Raw genomic sequence first — 12,308 nt, 5'->3', positions numbered from 1 at the left:
CAGTTAGGTCTGTTGTAACACCAGCATGCCAAGCACACATTCATATTCAGACAGGACTGGGGCCAATTTCATAGAGCTGCTTAAGCAAAAAATTTGCTTAAGCACGAAAATAGCTCGCTTATTTTACACATGTTACTGGCCAAAATTTCATGCCATATACATTGCTTATGAATAGTATTTAGCTGTTGTTTACTTAGCATAACAATTGAGTGGAGGCTTGGCCGGTATTCTGATTTAACTACGCAATGAATTTTTTGCTTAAGCAATTGTGCTTAAGCAGCTCTATGAAATTGGGCCCTGGTATGGCAACATGGGCTACTCAATTCAGTATTTCAGTTTTGCTTGCCCATCGAGATACATTGCATCCCAATTGGTACGGTATAGCCCATGTGGATTTGGAAGAAATTGCCTTATTTCCTATCCAAAGCTAAGTTTGCATACAATGTGTACAACGATGTCCCTCAGCATGTCGGCTGTTTATTTTCAGCTTGGGGGCTATGTGTAGGATTAACCCCGTTCCCCTCAGCGACCTTCACCAAGCTAAGTGATGTAGCTGCCACCAGAATCATCGTTACTACCATACATGCAGTTTCTTCAAGACAATTTGGCTCTACCATTACTTTAAGGCAAATCTTTAACACAAATTTGACTGTGGTGAATGGGAAAACTCGCCTATTTTAAACGCAGTGGGCACTGATGGTAATTACTCAAAATAATTATTAGCATAAAACCTTTCTCGGTGACGAGTAATGGGGAGAGGTTGATGGTATAAAACATTGTGAGAAACGGCTCCCTCTGAAGTGCCATAGTTTTCGAGAAAGAAGTAATTTTCAACGAATTTGATTTCAAGACCTCAGATTTAGAACTTGAGGTCTCGAAATCAACCATCTAAACGCACACAAATTCGTGTGACATGGGTGTTTTTTTCCTTTCATTATTATCTCGCAAGTTTGACGACCAATTGAGCTCAAATTTTCACAGGTTTCTTATGTTATGCATATGTTGAGATACACCAACTGTGAAGGCTAGACTTTGACAATTATACCAATAGTGTCCACGGCCTTTAAGCAAATCGCCTTGTGTCCTTTCATCCAGGCTATAATCTGAAATGTCACTCACATACACTTACATTGTACTTGAAACAAACAATCTTTACTACAATATAGCAAATGTTTTGGTTTAGGGGAGTGGTGTGTAGGAGTTCTTAGTAGTTTCCTATTTACACTCATGGGTCAAATGATTGCTCAATTGAAAGCTTGAGGAAGGCACATTGTGGTATTTCACTTTCCCATGTACTTGTAACCCTTGTACATCAATGATAAAAAACAGTCATTAATAAATCGATCTAACATAGAAACGATTTTGTTTGATAAATTAATGACTTGGAAAAATCAAATTTCAGTATAAGCAGACAAGGATTGTTCCTTACTTTAGGTCATTTTCCTGTTTAGTCTACATGTACATAACACTATTGAACTGACACATCAAGTCTCCTGATTTAAGACTTCGTGTGGATATTCAACAAGCTCATAAAGGGAAAGAGGATAAAAGCTAACATCACTAAAAGCTGTATTGAGATGTTAAAGATACTAAAAGTTACAAAAATAAAGACAGAAAGAAACATAAGCTTTGTAAAATATGTAAATCAAAATACAGACACTCTAGTGTAATCACTTAGCTTTCCTCAATTCCTCTTGTCATTATAACCTTGCATTTAATTGCAAGTGTTATTTCTTGACACGACAGCGTTTTTTTCTTTCATTATTATCTCGCATGTTCGATGACCGATTGAGCTCAAATTTTCACAGGTTTATTATTTTATGCGTATGTTGAGATACACCAACTGTGAAGGCTAGTCTTTGATAATTACCAATAGTGTCTACGGCCTTTAAGGTTTTATTTAATAGTACTTTTTCTCTATAAGGACCAACTCTGTAATAGGATTCAACAGAACCCCCCTTTCTCTACGGTGGGGATCCCATTCACACTATACATCAGTTCTTTCACTTTCACTGAGCTATATTTGAGACAATTTTTTTGTTGTGTAAAATAATTGTTTTAACGCTAATTTGCAGTTCGTTTTGTGCTAACGTGGTTGAATTCACAGTAGGCCTATGCTCTATGGCCTATGCAAATGAAAACTGTTTAAAAACCAACATTAATCAGTTTTACCATTGCAACTATACATCGTATACAACAAAAATGTAAAAAATGCAAGAGTTTTTCCCCGGAAGAGCATTAATTATCTAGAGATATAATGTAGAGTACTTTCAGAAGAGTATTTTATGGAAGCTTTACCAAGATTTCCAGGTATCGTGACGTGAGTTCAAGGAATGCGTGTTATGTGCACTGAGTTGATTCAATGCATGTGTGGGTTTGTTGGTTTATACATGTTTGTATGACACTATGGAATAATTGAGGTGGATCTAATTCAATTACAATTCATGTGAAGGCTTTAGTTTCTCTGTTGGAAACAAAGGAAGGCTTTACGTAATGTTATACATGGAAGAGATGATGTGTGTTGATGTCTCAGTACAATTTCAGAGGGCAAATATTATTTAAAACAAATGCAGAGTTTTCCAGCAGAGCACTTTTTGTGGAGATGGAATGTAGAGTATTTTCAGAAGAATATTTTGTGGAGACAAGACGAAGCTTTAGCAATCCTTAGGAAATGATTTCCTGGTACTTGTGTATACCGTGTGTTAAATGAATGTGTGTTATGTGCACTGAGTTGATTCAATGAATGTGTGGGTTTGTTGGTTTATACATGTTTGTATGACACTATGGAATAATAGAGGTGGATCTAATTCAATTCCAATTCAAGTGAAGGCTTTAGTTTCTCTGTTGGAAACAAAGGAAGGCTTTAAGTGATGTTATACGTGATGTTATACGTGGACGAGATGTTGTATAGGTGTCATTGTCAGAGCGCAAAGAGGTAAGTCATGCAGGCTAGGACAGTGTGCATCATTCATGTTACATCTATAATATAGAGATGTCTTGGAAGGTTCAGGTCATGATAATGTGGGCTCTTATGGAATGAGTGGAAAAACTTACAACACATTGCATATGAGGAAATGTCAACACAAAACGTTGAATGTTTTTTATTTAGTTTTGCTGGCAATACATTCTTTAAATAATGGACATTCTTGCTAAAAAGCAGGGCGAGCAGTCATAGTCAATAAAGTCAAAGTACTTGTATACATATTAAAACAAATTCTACATAATCCAAAATTTTTAGTTTTTGCTTCTTTTTTTTTGGGGGGGGGGGGGTAGCGGTGCGGGGCTGTAGCCATATAGCTACGGGACGTCAGTCTACTTCACTCATTAATTATTGTACCCTCATCTTTGAACATCAGTTGTTCAAATGATTGTTTCTCTATGATTGTTTCTCTATGATTCATTGCAGCTTCTGCTGTCTAGTTTTTGCGCAAACGTATAACGAGCATATCTGATTATAGAGCAATCATGCTCCAATTTAAATATGGCGGGGACTGGAGCACGTGGTTTTGCCGATGTATACCTCAAGCACATAATAATGGAACCAGGGAAACAAAAAGAGTGTTCTGTGGTTTACACTTTGGAACCAAGTTATAAAGAAATGTAAACAAGGAAAAGACTGACGTACTGTGTACGTGCATTGAGCAATGTGTCGAACGAAACGTTGTTTTCATTATGGGAATGGGTGTAATGTGAAGCGAAAACTATAAAAACCCAAGGTCAACCATTAGAGCAAGGACCTGCAACGGGCCAGTCCGACTCGACTGTCTAGCTCTATGGTATCACTCGGGTGACTGACACACTGGTTACAGACAAGTACGTGGGCGGCAACCATTCCTACCGGGGTCACACTTTGACGTTACTAGAGATCGCACACTCATAGAACTGGACACGCAGTGTACTTGTACAAAGTGGCACCACCTGTTGTTAATAATTAAGTTTTTTTCTTCTGTGAATGGTTTCTACGAACTGAACTGCACTCTCGGTGCCACACAGTCTTGATAGGTGAGTGTACGATGGAATATAGGCACTGCCGGATGCTCTATGGTGTGACCTTATACTTTTTTCATGGAGGAATGTTCTTCAAGAACATACAAAACCTCATGCATTACTGATTTGTTCAATTCATCAAAGATAAGTCTAGTTGTTGCATTTATGATGTGACCCAAATTAGTAAGCTCAATCCTAGGGCGTGGTTCGTTCTGGCTGGTAACAAGAGTTCTTAAAAATTTATAAAATACATTTAGTATTTCAGAACTGATCCTTGATAACTATGGAGGTTGAGCCATCAATAAGTTACATTGCACAGATGGAGGATACAGATGGTAGCATGGAAGACGTTCAAGACAATCACGATGACGACGTCCAAGACGTTCAAGATGTTCAAGATGAAAGTATCTTGGAGATTGAGCCAATGACAGTCAACGGGAAACAAGTCAAGCATGTCAAATTAGTGACCAACAAACATGTTGAAGGGTTAGTTGTGTCTCATTGCTATGTTTCTTGTCCACAATCATCAGTGAACAGAGTAAAAAGCTGCATGACTATTAACTTGTATGTGCTACCACTTAAAGTGCAAGGTCCTTGTTTCATTTTATGTGTGTTGTGTTGTCATTCAGCATTTGAGAACTCTCAGAACTTACTTTTGTGGTTTTCTGTTCCATTGCTAGAGGGTTTGGCTTTTATACCAATGGTCCTTTTTGTTTGGTGAGGAGTTTGCAACAGCTAATTTTACTTTCTGAAATATATATTTTTACTTGTATTTTCTGTAGGACTCCATTTACACTAAGGACTTGTTTCCTAATCATCCTGCTGGGTATGGGATTGGCAGTTTTATTCATGGTAGTTGTTGGTGTAACAATGGGAAAAGATTCATCATCTGAGTCTACATCTTCTCCTGATCAAAGTATGTTCAGCAGAGCTGCAGTTTCGACTGACGTTGGGTTGTGTTCAGATATTGGGAGGTAAGACAAACACTCTAACCTTGTGTATAATTATTGTCTTCTTGTTTTGATGTGTCACATTATACTACACTAGCTCAGCATACGATGGCTTGTAAAAACTGCTAACAGGCTATCAGTGAAAACCACTTCTCAACATGCCCGGAAATGTGTTAATTTACTTTTTGAGTGTGACAGAATGTAACTTCATTCATTTGACTAGTGCAAGGCCTGTAGCCCCCCAATAAGTTATTTGTCTATCATGTGGTTTGTGTTGGATGCATAGCCTAAACAATGGATTATGTACCTGGAACTTCTACTCTAGAGTTCTCTATGCTGACGCCTAGTTTGTATGAAGAGGTTGACTTAAAAATGTCAGGGTCAGATATGTTTGTAATGACGGAGAGCAGTTGAGCAATACAGTCGCTGTACACCCCCCCCCCCACCCCCCACACACACAAACACATAGGCATCAGGTTAAGAAGTTAATTATATTTCAAGGACTCTTTTGACTTCTAATTTTATAAGGGGTTCATGGGTGAAATTAGAATGTTGTACCTGCTGTTTGGTATTCAATTATCTAAACAGGTTGAGATTGACTGTAATGTAATATCTGAATGTTCTGTTCCTACCTATATTTAAAAAAATGAGTTGCACAACTCTTTGATATTCTTGAACAGAGTTGTTGTGGTGTGTATGTAGTAGCCGATGCTACAATACAGAAATGAAAATGGTATTGTTTGCACCCTAAACACTTGAGTTACTTTTGTTTATACATAGAATAATATATACAAAAAAACAAAGAAGTTGTTTGTCCTTTGACTATTTCCAAGCAACTGTTATGGATTATAAACTACATTTACTTAATATGTTATGTTTTGAAATGAATGTAGTTTGGCAAGTTTGGTTTTATTCCTGTCCTATGTCAAATCATTGTTGTTCATCTAAAAAACGGTAATTTTTCCCTATTTAGTGCCATTTTGAAGCAAGGTGGTTCCGCAGTGGATGCAGCTATATCTAGTCTGCTATGTGTAGGTGTAGTAAACCCTCAAAGCTCAGGTTTAGGTGGAGGTATGTTCATGCTAGTATATGATAAGAAATCTAAAAAAGCAGAGACATTAATGGCACGAGAAAAGGCTCCTGCAGCAGCTACTGTTAACATGTATCAAAATGATGCGACTGAGCAGCTCAGAGGTAAGTCATCCATAACAAATGATACACTATAACATGTGAAAATCCATAACAGATAGCCCTCAAAGGCTTCCAAGTCACAGTTATTTGGTTAACTTTTTTAATTCAGGCATGTGCCATTGGCTTTTTGCCCTTACTGTTTTAATAGATGTTAAATTTGCATCGGGGATAAAGAATATTAATTTTTGGTTTTTACCCATATACACCGATGTGTGTGGCACTGTATACTCAGTACTTTCCCGAGTCCTGTGAAAAAAATCACAGGCATTTTACTCGGGAGGGATTCGAACCCACAACCTTTGCAATTCTAGAGCAGTGTCATACCAACTAGACCACCAAGATTGCCGGGTAGCTAGAGGCAGTTCGAATCCTATGTTTTAGCAGGGGGTACTGCAAACGATTTAATAGATGTTAAATTTGCATCGGGGATAAAGAATATTAATTCTGCTTTGTTTCGTTATTTCTGTATTTTGTGTTGTTCTTGTTATGACAAATAGACAGTAATACTAGTAATAATAATTGCAGTTAAATTGACCGTGGAAACATATTATGGGTAAAGTTTTGAAGGATTTGAATGACAGTTCTATTTGCATGTTGTTTGATGACAGGTTACAGATCTGTAGCTGTCCCTGGTGAACTACAAGGCATGTGGGAGGCACATAAGGTGTATGGAAAGCTACCATGGCAAGAATTGTTCACATCAGTTATTGAGTTAGCAGAGAATGGATTTCCAATGACTGCTCACCAAGAAAGGGCACTTAAAAAGTTGTCAAAGGTCCAGAATATAACAAGTCTTCCTGAGTATGCTAGGCTTGTGTAAGTTATGTTTTTGTAAGCTTTGATTATCATTTCGTCGATTACAAACCATAACTCTTACCTTAAAAAATATTTTTCTATTTATTCTTGTACAAGCATACTGAGTTAGAAATTGATTTAAAAATTGGTTGGGAAACAATACCAGTATTAGCAGTACCAAAATATTGACTCTTTGTTTTGTTTGTTTCAATTGAAGTGCCCGGTACCAGACTGATGATGGCAGATGGAAGACTGCTGGTGATAGTGTTTCATGCCCGATACTAGCAAAGACACTGAAAGCTATTTCAATAAATGGACCTACAGAGCTATCTACTGGACAATCAGGACAACGACTCATACAAGAAATGAATACATATGGTATGTATGGGCTGAAGGATTGGGTTAAAATAAATAATCTGTTCACTTCAGTATACAATTTGCACGTATCATGAATCATATCTCCATCATGTACTTCATTGTTTATTATTACTTACAGGTGGAATATTAACAACAGCTGATATGGAAGACTACACTGCAGAATGGATGGCTGCCTCTACCTTCTCCTTAGGACAAGATAAGACACTTTTAACATCACCAACACCTTCTGGAGGTCCTTTTGTACAATTTATCATCAACATCTTATCAAGTAAGACAATGCGGCTACCTTTTATCATAGACAAATCTTACAGTATACAAAAAAGTCATGTCAACTTTTAAGACAATTTGTATTTGTTTATGAAGAAATAAGTGTATGGTGTGAAATTTACATATATGAGCCACCTATTTCTATTTCAAAGTACATTTTGTAAAATAGTTGACAAATGCAATTCAACTGATGTCTTTGTGATGAAAACTTTACAATCCTTGTTATACTTGTGACTGGCCACAAACTCTGTCAATTTAAGTGCCTGATCAATATTTGTTCTTGATGTATTTCCCTCAGATATTAATTTATCGGACACTCTACTGAAGTCATCTGATGACAGGACACAAATATACCATAAGTTTATTGAAGCATCAAAGTTTGCCTTTGCACTAAGAAGTTACGTTGGTGATGTTGATACAGCAGAGGTTCAAGAAGTAAGTGTTGATCTTGCATGTTTCTATAAACCCTTAAAGGCAGTGGACACTATTGGTAATTACTCAAAATAATTATTGGCTTAAAACCTTACTTGGTGACGAGTAATGGGGAGAGGTTGATTGTATAAAACATTGTGAGAAACGGCTCCCTCTGAAGCGACGTAGTTTTAGAGAAAGACGTAATTTTCCACAAATTTGATTTTGAGACCTCAGATTTAGAACTTGAGGTCTCGAAATCAACCATCTAAACACACACAACTTCGTGTGACAAGGGTGTTTTTTTTTTTTTTCATTATTATCTCGCAAGTTCGATGACAGATTGAGCTCAAATTTTCACAGGTTTGTTATTTTATGTTTATGTTGAGATACACCAACTGTGAAGGCTAGTCTTTGACAATTACCAATAGTGTCCACTGCCTTTAACCCAAGATAAGCCAATCTTGTTACATTTCATGGTTCAAATAGTGTTCTTACTCATTAAAACCTGTGATGAATAGTTAATGGCCCAACATGTCGACCCTAGCAGTAGAGTCTTTCTCATTTAACCTATGAAATAAGACACAACGACAAGATGGAATACAGAGCTGGGATGTCATTTTCTTCTGTTCAGATACACATAAAAGGAAAAAGAAAACCAATTAATCAATTTGATCTTGCACATAACTCCAATGGACCCTTCCCATGAAATATGCTAATCACATTCACGCATGCGTACAGACCCTGTTGGTTGGCAAACGCCATAGAGTTGTGCACTAAGCAGACGCGCAATCACGTTTGCGTCACGCACTCATTAGCTGTACAAAACAGCGCGATGTTCCCTCATTTTGCCAACCAAAACGTTAGTGCGCACGCGCTATGTGCAATTTACATATTTCATGGGAAGGGTCTATTACATGGCAGAGCTAACCATTTTTCTTGAATTGTTCCCTGACAGGTTCTGAATAAGATGAAGTCAGACATTTTAGCAAAGACAGTGTTCTCCCAAATTGAAGACAACCAAGTAACTTACACAGATGCATCAGAGTATGACCCACTTTATAGTACAGCATCACACCATGGAGGCACTTGTCATATTAGTGTAGTAGATGAAGATGGAAATGCAGTATCGGCAACTACTTCTGTTAATTACCAGTAAGTGTTACCACAATACATCCAGATAGATTTGGCCGATAACCAAATGGTTTTGCCATACTTTCTCTCATTAGAATCAACCAAATCAAGACAACAGTCTTGCCCTTTGATACAATTGAATGCGAATATATGTTTGTGATTTAATGTGATACAGAGGTTCATTGACAAAGTATGTGAAAAAAGGGTCATTTGCTCATAAGAACATTTGAAAGGGTAGTCTTTTGTGTCTTCAAATTCATGTTGTTTTTTTTCAATCTGTTTTCACGTGTCTAACTCTGAATCTGTTTGTAGCTTTGGGAGTCTAATGATTTCTAACTCCACTGGTATATTATGGAACAATGAAATGGCAGATTTTGATACACCCGTCAGTCAGCCAGCTTCTTCAGTCAATTATATTAAACCTGGTAAAATGCCACTCTCAGCAATGAGTCCAGTGATAGTAGTGAATGAGAAGAGTGGTGACGTTGAGCTTGTTACAGGAAGTGCTGGCAGCAGAGCTATTATTACTACTAATGCATGGGTAAGTTTACTAAGCTGCTCTTACATTGGGAGACTGCTCATAGAGCATGTAGCTCCACCAATTTGTACAATTTAATTTTGCAATCATGGAAAAAATTGCTTATATTATATTTGTAAAAGTTGGTTCATATGTATATGAGGCCACTCTTTGCCATTAACTTACAATGATTAAAATGAAAATATGTTTGTTCACATCAACAACTAGAAACTAGTTTATACACTTTCTGATATTCAAATGTTAATGTTAATATATTCTTGATTTTTGGTTGAACAAAGAATTGACTAGAGTGGGATTTCGAACCAACGACCTCCGGATTAACGTGCCGGCGCTCTACCAACTGAGCTATCTAGCCCTATATTGGCGGTGTCCCTATTTTGTCAATATCTTTGTTCGGGGGTGCCAGTCAGAAGCCATACAACCGTTAACTGCCGTGTAGCCAGGGATCACACCCAAATTACGATACAACCTGGGAAGCAGCAGCTAGGGGATCACCTTAAGGGGATGCGACTTTTTGTTTCAGATATCAATATAAACCACAAGGGAAACTGACTGGGTAAATTTACCCAGTCAGTTTCCCTTGTGGTTTATATTAATATATTCTTGTTAGATAACATTGATGTCAGTGTTTACGGAAACCACACTTGAAGACATTACTGACGAGAAGAGAGTTCATAACCAACTGCAACCTGAGAATGTCGTCATGTATGAATCAGGATTAGATCAGGTAAATAGACTTAAATCATGGGTCAATGAGGGAGATTCATGACAAACTCCTACCATTGTTACTCCAGAGTTCATAACCAACTACAACCTGAGAATGTCGTTATGTATGAATCAGGATTAGATCAGGTAAATAGACTATTAAATCATGGGTCAACTCCTATCAATGCTACTCCAAGTCAATGTATAAAACCCCTTTCAACAACGCTCATTCTGCAATGTGAGCCATAATCAAACAAATGAAATGTTGACATTTTCCAGTAATAAAGTAGATTTTCAATGCCCAACTCGTTAAGACATATGAGACTGCATTCTATGTCATCCAAGTTTAACCCGTGGATGATGTTTAATTTGACACTGTGTAACTCTATGGAATACAGCAACAACGTTATAGTTATTTGTTGGTACAAATTCAAGTTCTGAAAAGTGGTCGAATCCATTGGACAGTGCACAGGACAAAGGGCAACATTGTTAGAGAATAGGAATCTTGCATAAAGAGGGCAAAACACTTGTACATAATTTGTTAATCTTTGTATTTTCTTTGTCTTTATTCTCCCAAAGGACATCTTAAATAGTTTGGAGAGCATGGGTCACATACTGAAAGAGAAGCCACTACTATCTATCGTCCAATCTATCCGAAGGTCTGGTAACGGATGGGATGCATATAGTGATAAACGTAAACACGGCAGGGCAGCAGGCTATTAAACCATCATACTTGTACCATTACTTTATTTCATTCGATCAGTTATAACCTAGACCAGTTTACTACATTAGGTGTTTTCTTATTTAAGCTTATCTTAGAATGTTTAACCAAGAGTTCAACAAATCCCTGGACATGTTGCCTGTTATAGGGTCATTTACTTACCCCTTTTCCTTGCCTTTTCTATTTGTACACTCTTTTTATAGATTTTGTACTTAACACAAACCTTTAGTAGATGAGACTGTTGGGTACACAAATCACTATTCCACCAGACATAATTTATTTGTTAAAAGAAATTATGAAGTTTTAATTACAATTCCATACTCAAATGAAACTTGACAAATTTGTAAATTTACTGTTGTTGCCATGATAAAATAGTACCCTTTCTGATGAGAAAGTTGTTATTATCACTAATATTCTATCCAAGATATTTTAGTAGTTTACTAGTGCAACTGATATAAACAGTCTAATTAAAATATCCTAAAATAGCACTTCAGAGAATAACAAATCCTTACAAGACCACTGTTAGCCTTTAGTCAAGGCGCACGCGGCAGACCGGATGGCATGCACAACCCCAAAAATGTAACGCACGAAAAAAGACTATCACCGCGAGAGGCGAAGCGGCGAAGCGCCTTTACCAACTCGTTTTGGGGCCTTATGTTTTTCTTTACATTTGCCAACGATTTTATGGGGGAGAAAATGGAATGCATAATGCATCGCAGCGTGGTGAGTTGCTGGCCAATAAGAAGCCACAATTACTTGCATGACGTCACAAGAACGTTCGATGTGAATTAGTTACATTTTCTCCCACCAAAATCGTTGGCAAATGTAATGAAAAACATAAAGACGCTTGCGGTGATAGTCTTTTTTCGTGCGTTACATTTTTGGGGTTGTGCGTGCTATCCGGTGTGCCGCGTGCGCCTTGACTAAAGGCTAGACCACTTTGGGTTCAAGTGCCAACAATCCCATGTACACCCCACTGGCAAATAAACAGCCACAAGATTAGACCAACTACTAGTCAACATAAAAGGTCAACTTAAAACTCTGAATTGAAAGTTTCTACTGAATCCAATGTTAACATGGTATGTACATTTCAAAAAAACACTTGGATTATCTTTTATTCTATCCAGGCAAAACATGAAATGAATAGAATGTGTTTTTAATCACATCCTAGCATATGTTGATGATACAGTAATTAATGGTCTCTTAGGAGTTAAAAAATAAAAAACTTTTG

At 37.3% G+C, this 12,308-nt stretch overlaps 1 protein-coding gene across 2 annotated transcripts; it reads left to right on the top strand.

Moving 5' to 3' along the window:
- The first annotated feature begins 3,626 nt into the window (after positions 1-3,626).
- On the top strand, positions 3,627-12,233 carry LOC139942120 (glutathione hydrolase 1 proenzyme-like). Of its 2 annotated transcripts, none has more exons than XM_071938837.1 (12): positions 3,627-4,002; positions 4,253-4,473; positions 4,770-4,961; positions 5,911-6,131; positions 6,737-6,944; positions 7,141-7,301; positions 7,420-7,569; positions 7,867-8,003; positions 8,938-9,134; positions 9,426-9,654; positions 10,262-10,378; positions 10,936-12,233. In XM_071938837.1, the coding sequence occupies exons 2-12, from the start codon at positions 4,271-4,273 to the stop codon at positions 11,077-11,079; spliced, it is 1,959 nt and encodes a 652-aa protein (XP_071794938.1). In that variant the 5' UTR covers positions 3,627-4,002; positions 4,253-4,270; the 3' UTR covers positions 11,080-12,233. The 2 variants fall into 2 exon arrangements, with proteins under 2 accessions (XP_071794938.1, XP_071794937.1); XM_071938836.1 differs by having other exon boundaries at positions 3,628-4,002; positions 4,245-4,473.
- Positions 12,234-12,308: the final 75 nt, after the last annotated feature.

This window comes from Asterias amurensis, chromosome 9 (assembly GCF_032118995.1).
Source record: "Asterias amurensis chromosome 9, ASM3211899v1".
NCBI lineage: Eukaryota > Metazoa > Echinodermata > Asteroidea > Forcipulatida > Asteriidae > Asterias > Asterias amurensis.
Note: the sequence above shows the minus strand (reverse complement) of the source record. Positions and strands in the feature narration are given on the sequence as shown.

What these genes read in the sequence shown, in the direction of transcription:
- LOC139942120 (XM_071938837.1), top strand. Translation starts at nt 4,271, where the DNA reads ATGGAGGTTGAGCCATCAATAAGTTACATTGCACAGATGGAGGATACA. An exon ending in CCTGAGTATGCTAGGCTTGT is followed by an intron (nt 6,945 to 7,140) that starts GTAAGTTATGTT and finishes TTTCAATTGAAG; the next exon opens with TGCCCGGTACCAGACTGATG. An exon ending in ATGAATCAGGATTAGATCAG is followed by an intron (nt 10,379 to 10,935) that starts GTAAATAGACTT and finishes ATTCTCCCAAAG; the next exon opens with GACATCTTAAATAGTTTGGA.